This window comes from Cucurbita pepo, chromosome LG19, assembly GCF_002806865.2.
Source record: "Cucurbita pepo subsp. pepo cultivar mu-cu-16 chromosome LG19, ASM280686v2, whole genome shotgun sequence".
NCBI classification, from domain to species: domain Eukaryota; kingdom Viridiplantae; phylum Streptophyta; class Magnoliopsida; order Cucurbitales; family Cucurbitaceae; genus Cucurbita; species Cucurbita pepo.
In genome coordinates, this window is record NC_036656.1 from 3,875,909 (window position 1) to 3,893,905 (window position 17,997).

Consider the following 17,997-nt stretch of genomic DNA (forward strand, 5'->3'; position numbering starts at 1 on the left):
CCGCCATGCACCGCTCTCAACCTCAGTCTCCCCGGCCAGCATCCGAGCCCTGAACTGGTTGCTCAAGAAGTTCACAGGTCCATCATTTTTCCATTTCAGATTCAAGAATGTTGTTTTCAAATCACCATGTTCTTGCCACATTGTTGAGTTTCTGGACTTTATTGTCCCATTTCAAGATTTTTATGCATCTTTTTGTATGATTTCTTGCACTAGATGTACAAAATCAAGTTTAGATGCAGTTCTTTCTGCTAGTATGTTCTTGATTGCTCTTTTTTCTTGACCATTCTTCAATTTTTGTTAGTATGTTCTTGGTTGCTCTGTTTGTGGATTCTTTTTTTCANATAGAGGATCAAGAACCCTTCATAAGCCTAGTTTTAAAGGTTTAAGATATTATGATTTCGGCTAAAAGATAGAAGATCAAGAACTCTTCATAACCAGATTTAAGAAATTATAATCTCGACTCAAAGATAGAGGATCAAGAACCTTTCATAAGTCTAGTTTAAAGGTTTAAGATATTATAATTTCGACTAAAAGATAGAAGATCAATAACCCTGAAATAAACTTATTTCATCCCGAAGTAAATTGGATACAACTTTCCTCCTCGAGAACCGAAGACTCTCTCTCCCCCCTTTCTCTCTCTAACTGAATCCCAAAAGTCCATGAAAATGATTATATAGCACAGGAGGATGAGAATTCAGAATGCTTTTGAGGGTAACATGGAAGGCAAAAAAATGAAGAACAGTTGACAGTTCTAACACAATTGCAGAGAGGTTGAGAGAAAGAGAGCTTACAATTTTTGCTCTCCAAAATGGTGGCTGCAATCTGTATTGTGCTGCTAGCTTTGCTGCTACACTCCCCCTCGCCGCCATGCACCGCTCTCAACCTCAGTCTCCCCGGCCAGCATCCGAGCCCTGAACTGGTTGCTCAAGAAGTTCACAGGTCCATCATTTTTCCATTTCAGATTCAAGAATGTTGTTTTCAAATCACCATGTTCTTGCCACATTGTTGAGTTTCTGGACTTTATTGTCCCATTTCAAGATTTTTATGCATCTTTTTGTATGATTTCTTGCACTAGATGTACAAAATCAAGTTTAGATGCAGTTCTTTCTGCTAGTATGTTCTTGATTGCTCTTTTTTCTTGACCATTCTTCAATTTTTGTTAGTATGTTCTTGGTTGCTCTGTTTGTGGATTCTTTTTTTCAATTTGAAAATTCCATTTCCACTCAGATTTTGCTTTTCGTTTCTTATTTTGATCAACATGCACTGTTCTTCGTTAGATTCATGCTTCTTTTCTAGAAAAACACTGTATAATCACTATGTTCTTCGTTAGATTCATGCACTGTTCTTTCACTACAGTTCCTGGCTACTCTGTTTTCTGGCTAGCACTGAAAATCACTATGTTCTTATTTCCTGCATTCTTCGTCTATACTTCCTTCAAATCATTTTCAGTTTTGAAGGTTTTAACGCTAAGTTCAATGAATTTCTAGAAATCTGAAAGGAAATTCTTACCTGTCGTAGGAAAGTGAATGATTCCATAACAAGAAGGCGACTGATCCAAAACTCAGAGAACGACGAATCTTCTTCCTGCTACACCGGAAACCCCATCGACGACTGCTGGAAATGCGATTCAAATTGGCCAAACAACCGCCAACGCCTCGCCGATTGCGCCATAGGATTTGGCCAGTACGCTTCAGGAGGGAAGAACGGTGAGTTCTACGTCGTCACAGATGACTCCGACGATGATCCAGTCAATCCAGAGCCCGGGACATTACGATACGCCGTTATACAGCCACAGCCTCTCTGGATCGTCTTCCCCGCCAATATGCTCATCAAACTCTCACAGGAACTCATCTTTAACAGCTACAAAACCCTAGACGGCCGGGGCGCCAACGTCCACATCGTCGGCGGCGGTTGCATCACCTTGCAATACATAAGTAACGTCATTATCCACAATATCCACATCCACCATTGTTATCCATCAGGTAACGAAATCGAAAATCGAGAAGTCCCTATTCACCTTAATATTGGACGAAATACATCGATCTGAAACTCGTCCCTGGCCGTGGTTCTACAGGGAACACCATGGTCCGATCAAGTCCGACGCATTACGGATACCGTACGAAATCGGACGGCGACGGGATCTCGATCTTCGGGTCTAAGGACATATGGATTGACCATTGTTCGCTCTCGCATTGCAAGGATGGGCTGATTGATGCGGTGATGGGCTCCACCGGAATCACGATTTCAAACAATTATTTCTCGCATCACGATGAGGTTATGTTACTAGGTCACAGTGACAGCTACTCGCCGGACTCCGGAATGCAGGTNAAATTATAATCTCGACTCAAAGATAGAGGATCAAGAACCTTTCATAAGTCTAGTTTAAAGGTTTAAGATATTATAATTTCGACTAAAAGATAGAAGATCAATAACCCTGAAATAAACTTATTTCATCCCGAAGTAAATTGGATACAACTTTCCTCCTCGAGAACCGAAGACTCTCTCTCCCCCCTTTCTCTCTCTAACTGAATCCCAAAAGTCCATGAAAATGATTATATAGCACAGGAGGATGAGAATTCAGAATGCTTTTGAGGGTAACATGGAAGGCAAAAAAATGAAGAACAGTTGACAGTTCTAACACAATTGCAGAGAGGTTGAGAGAAAGAGAGCTTACAATTTTTGCTCTCCAAAATGGTGGCTGCAATCTGTATTGTGCTGCTAGCTTTGCTGCTACACTCCCCCTCGCCGCCATGCACCGCTCTCAACCTCAGTCTCCCCGGCCAGCATCCGAGCCCTGAACTGGTTGCTCAAGAAGTTCACAGGTCCATCATTTTTCCATTTCAGATTCAAGAATGTTGTTTTCAAATCACCATGTTCTTGCCACATTGTTGAGTTTCTGGACTTTATTGTCCCATTTCAAGATTTTTATGCATCTTTTTGTATGATTTCTTGCACTAGATGTACAAAATCAAGTTTAGATGCAGTTCTTTCTGCTAGTATGTTCTTGATTGCTCTTTTTTCTTGACCATTCTTCAATTTTTGTTAGTATGTTCTTGGTTGCTCTGTTTGTGGATTCTTTTTTTCAATTTGAAAATTCCATTTCCACTCAGATTTTGCTTTTCGTTTCTTATTTTGATCAACATGCACTGTTCTTCGTTAGATTCATGCTTCTTTTCTAGAAAAACACTGTATAATCACTATGTTCTTCGTTAGATTCATGCACTGTTCTTTCACTACAGTTCCTGGCTACTCTGTTTTCTGGCTAGCACTGAAAATCACTATGTTCTTATTTCCTGCATTCTTCGTCTATACTTCCTTCAAATCATTTTCAGTTTTGAAGGTTTTAACGCTAAGTTCAATGAATTTCTAGAAATCTGAAAGGAAATTCTTACCTGTCGTAGGAAAGTGAATGATTCCATAACAAGAAGGCGACTGATCCAAAACTCAGAGAACGACGAATCTTCTTCCTGCTACACCGGAAACCCCATCGACGACTGCTGGAAATGCGATTCAAATTGGCCAAACAACCGCCAACGCCTCGCCGATTGCGCCATAGGATTTGGCCAGTACGCTTCAGGAGGGAAGAACGGTGAGTTCTACGTCGTCACAGATGACTCCGACGATGATCCAGTCAATCCAGAGCCCGGGACATTACGATACGCCGTTATACAGCCACAGCCTCTCTGGATCGTCTTCCCCGCCAATATGCTCATCAAACTCTCACAGGAACTCATCTTTAACAGCTACAAAACCCTAGACGGCCGGGGCGCCAACGTCCACATCGTCGGCGGCGGTTGCATCACCTTGCAATACATAAGTAACGTCATTATCCACAATATCCACATCCACCATTGTTATCCATCAGGTAACGAAATCGAAAATCGAGAAGTCCCTATTCACCTTAATATTGGACGAAATACATCGATCTGAAACTCGTCCCTGGCCGTGGTTCTACAGGGAACACCATGGTCCGATCAAGTCCGACGCATTACGGATACCGTACGAAATCGGACGGCGACGGGATCTCGATCTTCGGGTCTAAGGACATATGGATTGACCATTGTTCGCTCTCGCATTGCAAGGATGGGCTGATTGATGCGGTGATGGGCTCCACCGGAATCACGATTTCAAACAATTATTTCTCGCATCACGATGAGGTTATGTTACTAGGTCACAGTGACAGCTACTCGCCGGACTCCGGAATGCAGGTGAATTCCCCCTCCCTTTTTCCTTGTTCTCCCTTTTTTTTTTTCAAATTAACACTAAATTCTATGATCCAACTCAAGGTAACAATAGCATTCAACCACTTCGGCGAGAAGCTTGTGCAAAGGATGCCACGGTGCCGGCGAGGCTACATCCACGTGGTCAACAACGACTTCACCCAATGGGAAATGTACGCAATCGGCGGCAGCGGGAACCCCACAATCAACAGCCAAGGCAACCGCTACACCGCCCCATACGACCGCAACGCCAAGGAGGTAACCAAGCGTGTAGAAACCACCGAGTCCGAGTGGCGCGGCTGGAACTGGCGCTCTGACGGCGACATCCTCGTCAACGGCGCCTTCTTCATCACTTCCGGCCAAGGCCTCGAAGTCAAGTACGAGAAGGCTTACAGCGTCGAGCCCAAGTCCGCCGCCCTAATCGACCAGCTCACTTGGCACGCCGGTCCACTCGGCGTCGGCAGTAGGGACAACAATTTGGGCATGTGGACCACTGGCTCTAATGGCGGTGGTGGCTTTGTTCTTGGGTCTGGCCCGGATTACACTGACGACATGTCGGAAAGCCTCTCGCGGATCCGGTTTCGATATTTTGTTATGGTATTTTCTTTCTGTGCATTGGCACTTGCCTTTGTGCCATGACGACAGATCGTCTAGTTATTGATGTTAACGGCGGGAAGGCCTGAAATGTAAAGCCATACATCAGCCATTGCATGCCAGAACTGAGTTTAGTTTATAGTTTGTTCACATTTTACTACTACTAAAGTTCTCAACTGTGTTCAACAGTAGATCGTATAGTTGAACGGTGTACAATTTAGCGTTTTACTAATAGTACACTTAAACTATGTTCACTTTGACATTTTACTAACCGTCCTCTTGACAATAGTATTCAGATTTTTATGATCTTATGTAAATATTATCCGTCTTATAAGTTGTAGTTGATTTTGTCATAAATGAAAGTAAGTTTCGAGGGTTCATTGATTAGTAAACCTCTGGTACTTATAAGGTCGGGATTGTGGTCGTCTATCTCCGATTTGTTGGCCAATGTAATCTTTGAGATTGACCAGCCAGCTGTGTTGGTTTTGCTATTCGTTAAAAAAAATAAGTACGTTTCGGGGGTTCATTGATTAGTAAACCTCTGATGCTGACAAGTCGGGATTGTGGTCGTCTGTATCCAATTTGTCAGCCGATATAATAAATGAGATTGACCAACCAGCTGGGTTGATTTGGCTATTCGTCAAAAAAGAAAAGTTTTTGGGGTTCAAACCTCCGATACTGATAAGGTTGGGACTATGGTCGTCCGTCTCCGTTTTGTCGGCCGATATAATCTTTGAGATTGACTAGCCAACTAGGTTGATTTGGCTATTCGTCAAAAAAGAAAGTAAGTTTTGAAAATTTATTGATTAATAAACCTCCGGTACCGATAAGGTCAGGATTGTCAATAATGTAGTCGTCGGTATCCAGTCGGTCGATATAATCTTTGAGATTGACCAATCAGCAGAGGGTTCGTTTGGCTGTTCCTTTCGAGGCCAAATAATAGAACGACAAAGTTACCTCAAACTGAGACGATCGATGGAAAACTCATAGATTATCGAGCTAACAGAAGAACTCAATTCTTAACATGAAAGAAAAAAACTGCAAGAAAATTTAACTACACATTCAGCAAAGATGTTCTTATAATTTTACACATTCAGAAGAAAGAGTATTAAACAGGAAGTTCACCAAAAAAAAAAAAAAAAAAAAAAAAANAAAAAAAAAAAAAAAAAAAAAAAAAAAAAAAAAAAAAAAAAAAAAAAAAAAAAAAAAAAGTTCTCGAGGATGGCAAAAAATATATATATTATATATTATATATATTTATAAAGCACATAATAATATTTCACAAATCATTCTTAATCTGCAGCAAAACTACTAAACAAATTCCGTACATTTTTTAAATTACAATTACTGCTTGCTGGTTTCTTTCTTCTGATACNAAAAAAAAAAAAAAAAAAAGAAAGAAAAAAAGAGGATAAAGAAAAAGAATTCCAAAAAAATTGGAGAGGGTCATCAAATCTGGACCATCTATATCACAGTCATTTTTTAACACTCACTTTAAACTGTTACCATGTAGTCTCCTCCTCTCTGTGCTGCAACATCTGCCAATCTTTTCCAAGCTAACTCTCTCTGCTCCTCGACGTCTTTCGCCTTCATCTCCCGCTCCGTGTACTGCCTTTGACATTCTTCAAACAACTCGATGTCCATTTCCATGAACATCTTTCGAACGTTTACGGTCAGTCCGTGAACTGCCTGGTTCCAATGACTTCGGATATTCTTCTCCAATGCTTCGAAAATTATTGGTAATACCACACCCCGGTTTTGGGCTATCAAGCCAACAATGTGTTCGTTGTTCCACAGAAACAGTGCTCGTTCAGCAACCTGCAACACGTAGTGTGGCCTTGTAAGAACTAACGGAACAACAAATAATGCGATTGAAACACAATGCTCTAAGTGGATCCAAACAACAGCATCATGCCCAAGGACACTTCAAAAGGTATCAGCAGTTCGTCATTATAATAAAAAGATGGATCACTGAAATGAACATACAGAACAAAGTTTTTTCAAACCAGTGTCATGCTTACATTTAGAACAACGAAACCAAGGAGTTGTTTTTTAATAAACTTTTTAGACGCTTCTTCCAAGCCCTTCATATGATATTACACCGAAAGGATATCGTCGACCATTCTGGACACTGATAAAACAAAAATCTCAGTTCGTTTCTTATCGTCTATACACTCCTATCGTCCAAAGAACATTATCTAAGAAAACGGAAAGACGTTGTTTCTATTCACAAAAGAAAGCCCTAAGATATCCGAACAATCCTAACTTTTGTTTAAATCACAGTAGAAAGACTCGAACAGTACTTTCTTGAATAAATCCTTCGGATCTACAGGCTGGTCAAATGAAAATCTCTCTTCCAACAACAGATTATTTTGGAATGGCAATCTCATCCAGATACATTCATAAACTTTCCTAGTGGCTCTTTTTTCAAAAAGAAGGGTTCTTATAGTTCTCACTGTTTATAAGTCCTGCAGTTTAAATCTACAGCATTAGAAGCCTGTATACTAGAAGACAAAAGCCCCATCAGTAGTACAAAAAAGATATACCCCAGGCACCTGTTTTACACATTAAGAAGGCAAATTTTAAAACCTTAAGAAGAAACCTAAATGACATGAAAGTAAAGAGAAGAGTTCTCTTATGGATATTAATTACTTAATTAAAGGACATTAAAATCAACGTCATCAATCGTTCATCAATCGTTTAGAACGTTGTTTTTTTGGGAAACAAATAAATTGAATATTCTAATTGATGTATGTCCGTAATTAGCTTAAATTGATAGTGATAATGCATAGTTAAAATAACTGTTTTGAAATTGACAAGTGTCTACTTATGATGTACATCTTTGAAGACATTGCCATACAAACTAAACACAAACATCTTTGACATACATCCTATAAAGGATCCTGATGGCCTTTAATAGGTGTACCCCTTCTCATGAGGTATGAGTACTCGTAGGAGGCTTCCATTTAAATTTAGATACCTAAACTGGAACCTATCCCCGACTCAGACATTATGTGCAGAATAAGGGAGGAAATATGGATCACTTATTCCTGTGACGCCCTTTTCTACTAGCCTCTGGCACTAGCGTTTGCAGATTTGTGGTTGAGGGAGGGCATGAACTACAGGAAAAAGTTTCACAACGTCTTTACTTTGTACCCATCCCTTTCAAGACGAATTGTAATACCGTTTGGTTCAATGCTTAAATGGCTACTTTATCACGAGACTAAGTTAAATTGGAATAAAAGAGCATGAACTTTCCACAGGGTTGATAGAGGGTTGGAAAAAATTAGGAATCTAGTTTTTGTTTCTTATTGGTGTTCCCACAGTCACAGCAGAGGATTTTATAATTATATTCTTTTTTCTACTGAGGTTAATTGAAGACAGATTTTGTTGCTCCTTTGGCTTTTTAGCTTCAGCTATCATGCGTTCCAGTGGAGTATTTAGTTTCCACTCACTGTGCCAAAAGAATATATATCTATCTAAATTTCGGTCATCGCCCCCCAAACCATTATTATTGTGTCACACAATAACGCCTAAACACCAAGATTGTTCTCACATAAAAAATAAAATAAACAAATATATGGCAAGAAGAGGGCGTCACTGTCTATTTCTTTAACCATTTTTGGCTTGTAATATTAGGAAGGACGAAGTGACAGCAAGCCCAGAGAGGAAAGACCTCCCTTTGGCCATTCAATCCATCCCCATCAAAATCAATAAACAAACTAATAGTGTTTATGATTCAAAAAGAGATGGACAAAAAAATCCACAAGAAATCCGAATATGGGAAGAAAATCAATATATAGTGGCAAAATAAAAATTGAATCTTGCAAGACACAGCAAAAAAATCTAAATAACTAATTGAACTCGAGCATGAATTAACAGTTAAATAAGAACAATGACTGTCAGCAAGACAAGTTATTAATAGTATACATATTCATAACTACGTTGAGATAGAATTGTAATGGATATATTACGTTATTAGATATGAAAAAAAAAAAAAAATCAAGCTTATGAATAGAAAGTTGAAAATATTTAGTAACTTCAAACCTGAAAATGAGAGCTATTCAGGCAACGTGCAATTTGTCTAAAAAGAGGAACCATACAGCGCTGAAACTCTGCTGATTGTGTAGCCTCTAGTACTTCTTCAAGCTCCCCTAAGAAAAGAACTTCCTTCTGACAGTTGGTCAGGGGCCAATATTTCAACAAGCCCCTTACAACAGTATCCGCAAGCTTGAAATCTTTTTCGACAAACTGTGTTATGCAGTAGGATAGCTGTTGGTGATAGATTGCAATTGATTTAGGCTTGTGCAAAGGAATAAGAGCCCGAACAAGAAACAATTTGTGCTCCTCTTTCATTGGCAATGCAAACCCATTGATGATACTCCCAAGGATTTCCAAAAGCTCGCCAACACCACTGTGCCTTTCTGTCTCGTAAATGAACCGATAAAAAATGTTATTGATTGCCTTCCGAATAAATGGCCGATGTACCATGAACTTCCCGTATATACGATGTAAGATTGTCTTCAAATACTCCCGCTCACGAGGATCCTCGGAGTTGAACAAATCCAAAAGTTTCAACACGAATGAGTGGTCTATATACCTCTTGGCAATTTTGGTATCAGTATCAGATGACACAACATATCTCAGTAAGAGTTCATATACAAGCTGCAAATGTGGCCATGACGGTTCCAAGTAAGGTTCATCTTCTTCAGGATCAGCATTTTCCTGGCCTGTATTTTCATGCGCAGCTGGAGGCAAGCACCGAAAAATATTTACTGAAATCATCCTAATCATTTCTTCCTGGCAAGTTTCTGTGATTTTCCCCGACCCTGATTGTATCACATCAACCAATTCCAGAAGCGTCTGCCGCTTAATTTCCTTCTCTCTGGCAGACTTCAGAGTGTCCGAAAAATCAAACTGATAGCAACATATCTGCAATTTTCTAATGAATAAATTCTGCCTTTCTGAAGCAGGTACATCGCGGAACAACGGGAGAGGTTCTATACTGCCAGTAGGAGGCGCCAACGTGACAACCCCCGTAGTACAGTTTGAATTAGGGCCCGATGCGGCAGGTCCAGGCCGAGAAGCATGATTCACCACCACGTTCGTCGTCGAAACAGACCCTGAATTACAATTCCCCGGCGGTCCAAACGCGTAAGCTGAAGGATCAGTGGCATCGGACTTGGAGGGCTTCCGATGCCCTCCCTTCATAATTTTCTTAAACATGACTCCTCAAAACAAAAAACCCTAATCCAAATATTCGGTAGATTCAAGGAACGGGAATTAAAGCTGAAGCATGAACCACTGATTGATAAGGTACCAATTTCAAGAAACGATAGATCAACATGCACGGATTAATAGCCCTAAGTCATGATTAAACAAGAGGAATAAAATCTTACTCCCACCAATTATTTCGAAGTGTCAGAAATCTACGAAAGAAAGCATGGATCTGAAATTAGGGATTGAGACACGGGGAAACGGAATCAAACAAAAAAACGTTACCCTGTCGCGATACAATCTCTGTGAAACTTGGCCGTCAATGGATCCAAGTAACGAGTCATCCGAGTCGAATCGCCGGAATTCCGGCGAGTTGATTGATCGATGTGATTCCGGCGATCAATCCGATCAGAGAAACAGAGTCCCCGATAGCCAGAGAGAGAGATTTCGAACAGCCGAAGTGGAAGATAATTAAAGAAAGGAACGAAAAGCTAAAAACAGAAAAATATAATTATTAAAATATTTTTTAAAATTATAAAAAGAAATGATTGCATTTAATGCCTTTATAGACAGTTGTTTCTTCTTCTTCATTTCCTTCATTAAATAAATAAATAAATTGAATTAATATTCTCTTTATTTTAAATAAAAATAATTTAATTTAATTCATTCAAACTTAGGATAATGCTTTAATCTTTTCAAATTACCCTTTTTTTTTCTTATTTCATTTTATTTTTTTTATATTTAAAAAAAAATGAAGAACAAAAATCTTGAGTGGCTGTGGCTTGTGATAATACACGTGGACAACAAGCGAAGGAAGTGTCCACGTGGACAAAAATGCTTTAATTTTTTATAAAAAATAATTTATACCTAAATTTTTGTAAGTGTATCCATTCACCGAAGCAGAGTCAAGCAGAGTCAAGCAGAGTCGTATCTGGCAGTGACTCGACTGCTTAAGTCTATTTAAGTAAACTAAGGTGTGAAATCGTCGATTTTTTTTTTAAATTAATAATAAGCTAAAGAGGCGTGAGAATCTTAAGTCTATTTAACTAAACTAAGGTGTAAAATCTTCAATTTTTTTTTTTTTAATTAATAATAAGCTAAAGAGGCATGAGAATTACCAGAATTGAAAAACACTTATTTTGTGATAGGATATTCTTTAAAATAAATAATATTAATTAGTCAGGGGTAAAAAAATATAAAATTAAATTGCCATTTATAAGTAAATAAGATTTGTAGCATGAACATTTAAAGGGTAGCGATGTCATTTTGCTAAGAAAATGTCACATAGTCATGTTGATTGTAATCAAAGATGTCTCATATTTATTGGGTTCATTTTATGCCATTATTTTGGAATGTATAATATGAAGTCCAATTTTGAAATTATTATTTGAAATAAAATCTGAACCATCGGATAGGAATAAATAAGTACGATCAATTCCAATTTATAATAATTGATACGGATATTTATCCAAATGGCATTAATTGATTCTATAGGTGGAAATTACCTTTTGCCCCACCAAATTTTTAAGGAATCTAAAAATTGCCTAGACTACATTATAAATTTAATTAATGTAAATTGAATATTCAATTTATTTAAATTTTTAAATATCATTATATATATATAATTTGAGCAATGAATAAAATAGTTGGAAAATTTAAAGATAAATAGGAAGTCAAGATTTGATAGTCAACCAAAAGCAATTCTTGAAAGGAAGTTGACTTTTATTAATATTATTATTATTATTGACATTATTAGTTATGATTTTTTTATTGACTTTCATATAGTTGTTGGACTATAAAAATACTGTTTATGGTAAATAACAATTTTCCACTTTAAATATTTATTTTGTTGATTGTAATTTTAAAAATTAAAAATGTTTTTTNTATCGATTATTTAGTATATATATATATCCTATTTCTGCAATATATCAAGATAATTTGTGGCAACACACTTATCCTTTGAAGATCCATCTAAAAAATCTATGATCGTCAAAATATTTTTAAAAAAAATCTAATCAATTTGAACTTTTCTTTTTTTTTTTTTTGAATTTGATTGAAAAGAAGAAGAAGATGATGATGAAGATGAACACCATCAAATTATTCAAGAGAAATGTTCATAGGATCGATGACAAAGATGAAAAATGCAAACCTAGAGAGCAAATTATAGCGGTAGTTCAGGCGGAAGAGTGAAGCTGCAGATGATCACGCACTGTTAGATAGTTAGGTCGTTCTAATATCATCTGAGGATCGATGAATGTACAAATTTCATTGTTGAACCTACTCTGCTTTTCTGCATCTTCTACTGTTCTAATATCATCAGGTTCTCCAACTTTGGATTCCATCAGTCTCCGTGAAATCTCCGATACAACTTCCGACAGAGCAGAGGAAGATTTATTGTCAATTGCTGGAACTTCATCTTCCGATTCTTCTATGTCGTATGAAATTCCCGCTAATCGCTGTAGTCCGACGAAGAGAAACTCCTCTCCTTCATCAAGAAACCTCGTTCCTTCTTCATTCACAAAAACTAATCGGACAACATAATTGCAATCTCCTTGCGGAAAATACAATTCAAAAACGCGATTTCCAGTTATTTCTTCGTCGCCTTTCTGTTCATCGTCGCTCCCGTAATCTTCATCAATTTCTTCCATATCATCACTACCGTAGTCTTCATCAATTTCTTCTATGTCATCGCTATCGTAATCTTCCCCAATCTCTTCCATATCATCGCTATCGGAATCGTCGTAAGCCTCTTCTTCGTGATGTGAATCTTCATCGTCGTCGTCAGATTCCTCCTTCGGACTAAAAAATAATTGTACGACATAATTACAGTTATCTTGAGAAAAATTTATTTCAAAAACACAATCTCCATTCTCGTCCTCTTCGCCCCCGACGACTTCAGGCAAACGATCAAGAACCTGCTTCTCACAAAGAGCGTTCGGAGGCAGATTTTCAGCCATTAGGTAACCGTAACGCAAATACATTGGCGTTAATTTGGATTTAACTTCTCGCCTAGGGATCGCGCCATCAAGAATCTTCTCGCCGTCGTCAAGATCATCGGGCAAATGTACAGCATCATAAGGCTCTACTTGAGGCAACACGAAATAAAGCGTGCAAAGTTCTGCCATGGAGAACGACGGCCAGATCGCACATATACAGCTCGGATTCTGCGCTTCCTTCCTTCCTCTGTGCTTCAATCGATGACTGTGGCGTCTGAGGGAGGCGGGGTTCCCTATTTTATACACGCCAGTAAATTACTCCCTATTTTTTTTTTTAGGTTAAATTACAGCCACTTCTCTATATGAATTATTATTATTTTATCTAATATCTTCTTTAATAGACTTAATTAAATATAAAATTAAAGTGAAAATCTAAGATTTTATTAAATTTAAAATTAGATCCATTAACATAGATTTAATTCTTTTATTAAATATTAGATCTCTTATTTATATTTTTTTTTATTTCTTATTTATTATGTTTAATTTTTATTGATTTAATTATACATTTTAACTAGTTCTTTAAATTATAATTTGATTTAAAAAATTTATGGCTAAATTTATAATTATAATTTATTTATATTTTAAGGCTAAATTTATAATTATAATTTATTTATATTTTAAGGCTAAATTTATAATTATTTATTTATAATTATTTATTTATATTTTAAGGCTAAATTTATAATTATAATTTATTTATATTTTAAGGATTAAATGCGTAAATTTTTAAATAATTTTTGCGTTTGAAATTCGGAGTTTTATTTATTTATTTATTTTATTTTTTTAGAAAGGGTTCTATAGATTCCTTGCATCCATCAAAACTGCGAATCCGATTGAAAGGGTTGAAATTATCTGATCGATCCTTCGTCGGCTGGAGCAAGACGAAGAAGAAGAAGAGATTGAAGCTGAATATGGCTCGAAGCATTTCGTACATCACTGGAACTCAGCTCCTGTCCTTCAGACGCATGCCAAATGTTGCCATCATCGACGTTAGGTACAATCGCCGGCGGAAATTCGTCTTCGGATTCTTTCCATGACGTTGTTTTTGTTCATCTTATGTGAAAATTCGTTATATGATCTCGCAGGGACGATGAGAGGAGTTACGATGGCCATATTGCCGGATCTCTGCACTACGCTAGTGACAGTTTCTCTGATAAGATCTCGAAGCTTGTTCAAGAAGTGAAAGGAAAAGACATGCTTGTTTTCCACTGCGCTCTTAGCCAGGTTCTCGCTAGCCTTCATGTTCATTCTGTCGATCATCTTTGAAATATCATCATCTTTCCTCTTTTTACTTGTTCTATTAATTTTTTTTGTTGTCGTCTCAAATTTCACCATCATTTGCTCGATCGATTTCTTCGGCTGTTTAAGTTTTAGCAGTCCTTGAGTTCACATTTGGATTAATCGGATTTGTATGTACTTCAGTTATCTCTCTGTTTGCCTCAATGAATTAGAGTTTTGTATATTTAGATATGTGATTTATATCTTCACTTCTCATGTGTGTAATCAAAGAAGGATTTGGGGTTCAAAACTGTATGAGCGCTGTCATTCATCTGTTTTTCTACTAAGCTTCATAGTTGTATTATTTTTTAAAATGGAATAGGAGCTGCGTTAACATGTTCCTGCAGTTTTCTGTCCACAATCGAACTGAAACCTTCTATTTATTGTAATACATGAATAATTAAACAAACATGGCAATGATCTTCCGAACAGACTAGTTATTTTTGTTTCGTTTTTGATTTATAGTTTCTATTAGGAAGGGAGAGGTCTGGGGTTGGTAGTATGAGCAAGAGAAACTTTGGTTTGTTAGAAAAATGGCTACGGAGATCAGTAGACGAACTAAACAAGTTATGGAGTAAAGTAATTCAGTATTCATGGGTGTTGTTAAAACAAATAAGTAAGGGAGCGAACTAAGGGGATGGGTTACAAATTTGAGGAGATATGGAAGCGTAGAAGCCCATGGTAAAGACGACATCTCGACCAGGTTAAGATGACAGAATTTGGACCATTGTTGGACTGTTGAACAGTTAAACCCAATAGAAGAGAGAATAAAATGTTTTGGTTCTGGGACTTCAACCTGGAGGTTAGAACAATTGAGTATGTTAACAGTGGTATCCTTTCTGTATAGCTAACACAAAATGTTTTGGTTGAAGTATTTTTTTCTCTCTCTGCTACAAGTATTTTGCTATACTTCTCTAATGTTCACCAACAGCTTGGTTTGCTACTATATATGTTCAAGTTAAGTGCTTACTTGAGTGGATTCTTATTGTGCAAATGAAATGTCATGAACAGTTATAACATATGCCCAAGTTTATATTCTATGTATTGTCATTCTTGAAAATCTAGCTTTTTGGTAGTATGACCATTTATTGGACAAAAACATATAATGGGCGCTATACTTGGACTGGTACAATCGGACAAACCAAGTTCTGGCTGAGAGTTCTCTTCAAAATTATTAAACCTTGTCGAAAGTTCTAACTAGTCGTCCCTCCATTTTCATCTTGTCTTGCTGCACAAATCTAGGTTCTTGGATTCCTATTCCTCTACGCCCATGATATTTGAATCTGATTTCTATTGACAAATTCCTTTGGAACTTCAGTTTCACAAGTGAAATTAAGGGAAAAATCTACATTATTTTGTTAGGGCCTTTCAAGAAATATTTTGAGGGAATTTTCTGTCTTCCAATTGCCTTTTCAATCTAGATAGAGCTTTGCATATGGTTAATGTTCTACTATCATTCCATTATTCAAATGGTTGGGAATGCAACTAAAGTCCTGCATTGACTAAATAAGAGGAAGATCATGGATATACGAGTGACAGACAATATCTCCATTCGTGTGAGGCCTTTTGGGTGGAACCAAAAGCAAAACAATGAGGGTTTATGCCTAAAGTGGACAATATCATACTATTGTATGCAATACGTACACATTTCGTTGTCCTAACAACTAGTATTCAAGTCATGCCAAAAAGTTATCAAACAACTAGTACCGAATCCATCCCTTTCACCCCCCCCAAAGAAGCTAATAACTGTTAAGATTTAATGAGATTTTCTCACTAAATCTTAAAGCTACAGCAGCGACTAAATTTTCTTTACTTCATGGAAAGGACGACCCACAAAAATGGAGGCTAAAAAGTCATAAATGTCGTTAGGCAATGTTAAATGAGTATCCAAAAGCGAGGGAGCAATGTCCAAAGGTGTCCATTAGCAGAATACATAACACACCAGGATGGAGATGTAAAAAAATGAGACATACGCCTTTATAGTTTGTCCTTGTACTGATTGCCAAATCACATTACACGGGTATTCATATTCGAAGAAGGTTCCACAAGATTTACCATAAAAGATTTAACAATAGAAGATTTTGTAGGATCAGAGGCCAAATCCAACCAATATCATGACTCTGGATGTTGATCAGGGAGAGTAAATAAGACGGGCTCATTCAACAACCACTAAGTCATTTAATCACACCGAAGTTGCAAATTCCAAGCTACCTGAGAATCAATTCAAGCTTCAGCAACTAAGCAACTGAACAATGAGGATGAGTAGTTAAACGGTAAAGTCAAGGAAAAGTCGTAGAAATAATTCCACAGCTCAACCATGAATCATGTCAGAAAGAAGTTGAAAGAAAGTCCATTATCCAGACATCTTTGAGCTCGATTAAAAACAAGAACAGTGGTCGAACAAACGAAACACCAAGGCGAACACATCTTTAGATGCATACTACTTAGCAACAATAGATTTCCACCAAAGAACATTTTGTACGTGCATAAAACGCCAAATCCATAGAAATTATGGAACTTTTAGTTTCCCCCCCCTTCTCTAATGTCAACTTAGTTCTTCTTCCACTGACTCTCTCCCCCTTATTAGTTCCCCTTTTTCTTTTCCTGTCCAAGTGCGGACAGTTGCATTTGAATGAAGTTTATTCATAGAAAAAAAATTGGTTAATTTTGCTCGTGAATTATCATTCACCGGACGTTTCCATATGAACATCGACGAGATATCAAGGAAAAGCTCATATTCTCATTTTTTCAAGATCCCTTCTGTTTATGTTGAGCTTCTACTTTTAGAAACTAAGCATTGTCACAAATCTTATTTTCCCAATGGTTTTGTAGGTTCGTGGCCCATCTTGCGCAAGGAAGCTTGCCAACTATCTCGAGGAAATTAAGGAGGATGCTGGAATAAAAAGCATCTGTGTTCTTGAACGTGGCTTCAATGGCTGGGAAGCGTCTGGCCGACCCGTTTGTCGCTGCAACAACGTGCCTTGCAAGGAGGGGATTTAGGATTCAGAAACCATCACAGGTCAGCATGGTTTTGAATAACTCAATCAAATGGCCGCCTGTATACCTTTGCTACCTAGGTATGAGGATGAACAATCTAATTTCGCTTATGATATCATTTGATAATGATAAACAAAATGTGATTTCATAAATACGTGGAATTTTTAGTTGTATTGTATATGTATCCACTTCTGATGAACTTGGGCATTAATTTACCGAACCCGGGGTTTGTTTCTGCCAAGTGAATGTATCACTTTGGAGCTTGGAGTTAAGAAGAAGATACCCATTTTTATTATTATATATACATATTTGAACTTATAATATGATCATCTTGCGCCAAAGGGTGCATTTATAAAGTCTGAGATTCTTTTTTCTGATGTTAAGGCGATTAAAATTCAATTTTGGTCTCTTAACTTTCATAGGGTCCCAATTTAGTCCGTATTGAAAAAATTATGATTAAAATTTAATGAGACTCTTATCTAAGTAGATAAATAAACTAATTAAGGACTCTATGTTTATGTGCCACAAAGCTTAAATCATTAAATAATGAGAATCGTTGTCAAAGTGAGTATAGTTCAATGATGATTGACATACTCTTACTCGAATCTATTACTCTCAATCGTTGTGTTTGATCTCGAAGAGAGGATGGTCATAATAATCATAATAGTAATAAATAATTAATATGATGAAATTGTTAT

The 17,997-nt window shown here is 37.2% G+C and overlaps 4 protein-coding genes across 7 annotated transcripts; 2 read left to right on the forward strand and 2 right to left on the reverse strand.

The window, feature by feature from the left end:
* The first annotated feature begins 364 nt into the window (after window positions 1–364).
* LOC111781648 (probable pectate lyase 12) lies at window positions 365–5,072 on the forward strand. Of its 3 annotated transcripts, none has more exons than XM_023662335.1 (4): window positions 365–939; window positions 1,519–1,982; window positions 2,075–2,325; window positions 4,209–5,072. In XM_023662335.1, the coding sequence occupies exons 1-4, from the start codon at window positions 809–811 to the stop codon at window positions 4,857–4,859; spliced, it is 1,497 nt and encodes a 498-aa protein (XP_023518103.1). In that variant the 5' UTR covers window positions 365–808; the 3' UTR covers window positions 4,860–5,072. The 3 variants fall into 3 exon arrangements, with proteins under 3 accessions (XP_023518103.1, XP_023518104.1, XP_023518102.1); XM_023662336.1 differs by lacking the exons at window positions 365–939; window positions 1,519–1,982; window positions 2,075–2,325 and adding exons at window positions 2,345–2,822; window positions 3,402–3,865; window positions 3,958–4,208 and having other exon boundaries at window positions 4,287–5,072; XM_023662334.1 differs by lacking the exons at window positions 365–939; window positions 1,519–1,982; window positions 2,075–2,325 and adding exons at window positions 2,345–2,822; window positions 3,402–3,865 and having other exon boundaries at window positions 3,958–5,072.
* Window positions 5,073–6,186: 1,114 nt separating this feature from the next.
* Window positions 6,187–10,532, reverse strand: LOC111781554 (serine/threonine protein phosphatase 2A 57 kDa regulatory subunit B' beta isoform-like). Of its 2 annotated transcripts, XM_023662219.1 has the most exons (3): window positions 10,317–10,532; window positions 8,862–10,177; window positions 6,187–6,632 (listed from the first exon to the last, which is right to left on the reverse strand). In XM_023662219.1, the coding sequence occupies exons 2-3, from the start codon at window positions 10,038–10,040 to the stop codon at window positions 6,309–6,311; spliced, it is 1,503 nt and encodes a 500-aa protein (XP_023517987.1). In that variant the 5' UTR covers window positions 10,041–10,177; window positions 10,317–10,532; the 3' UTR covers window positions 6,187–6,308. The 2 variants fall into 2 exon arrangements, with proteins under 2 accessions (XP_023517987.1, XP_023517986.1); XM_023662218.1 differs by having other exon boundaries at window positions 8,862–10,532.
* A 1,673-nt stretch (window positions 10,533–12,205) lies between these two features.
* LOC111781654 (nonsense-mediated mRNA decay protein 2-like) lies at window positions 12,206–13,156 on the reverse strand. The gene has a single exon (XM_023662340.1). The coding sequence runs from the start codon at window positions 13,154–13,156 to the stop codon at window positions 12,206–12,208; it is 951 nt and encodes a 316-aa protein (XP_023518108.1).
* Window positions 13,157–13,794: 638 nt separating this feature from the next.
* Window positions 13,795–17,599, forward strand: LOC111782291 (dual specificity phosphatase Cdc25). Its single transcript, XM_023663143.1, has 3 exons — window positions 13,795–14,018; window positions 14,110–14,248; window positions 17,135–17,599. The coding sequence occupies exons 1-3, from the start codon at window positions 13,936–13,938 to the stop codon at window positions 17,300–17,302; spliced, it is 390 nt and encodes a 129-aa protein (XP_023518911.1). The 5' UTR covers window positions 13,795–13,935; the 3' UTR covers window positions 17,303–17,599.
* The last annotated feature ends 398 nt before the right edge of the window (window positions 17,600–17,997 follow it).

Bases quoted from the DNA above. Each gene is read 5' to 3' on its own strand.
- LOC111781648 (XM_023662335.1), top strand. From the start codon at position 809: ATGGTGGCTGCAATCTGTATTGTGCTGCTAGCTTTGCTGCTACACTCC. The intron at 940-1,518 runs GTCCATCATTTT...TACCTGTCGTAG, and splicing joins GTTGCTCAAGAAGTTCACAG to GAAAGTGAATGATTCCATAA. The intron at 1,983-2,074 runs GTAACGAAATCG...GTGGTTCTACAG, and splicing joins CCACCATTGTTATCCATCAG to GGAACACCATGGTCCGATCA.
- LOC111781554 (XM_023662219.1), bottom strand. From the start codon at position 10,040: ATGTTTAAGAAAATTATGAAGGGAGGGCATCGGAAGCCCTCCAAGTCC. The intron at 6,633-8,861 runs GTTTGAAGTTAC...TACGTGTTGCAG, and splicing joins TGAATAGCTCTCATTTTCAG to GTTGCTGAACGAGCACTGTT.
- LOC111781654 (XM_023662340.1), bottom strand. From the start codon at position 13,156: ATGGCAGAACTTTGCACGCTTTATTTCGTGTTGCCTCAAGTAGAGCCT.
- LOC111782291 (XM_023663143.1), top strand. From the start codon at position 13,936: ATGGCTCGAAGCATTTCGTACATCACTGGAACTCAGCTCCTGTCCTTC. The intron at 14,019-14,109 runs GTACAATCGCCG...ATGATCTCGCAG, and splicing joins GTTGCCATCATCGACGTTAG to GGACGATGAGAGGAGTTACG. The intron at 14,249-17,134 runs GTTCTCGCTAGC...ATGGTTTTGTAG, and splicing joins TCCACTGCGCTCTTAGCCAG to GTTCGTGGCCCATCTTGCGC.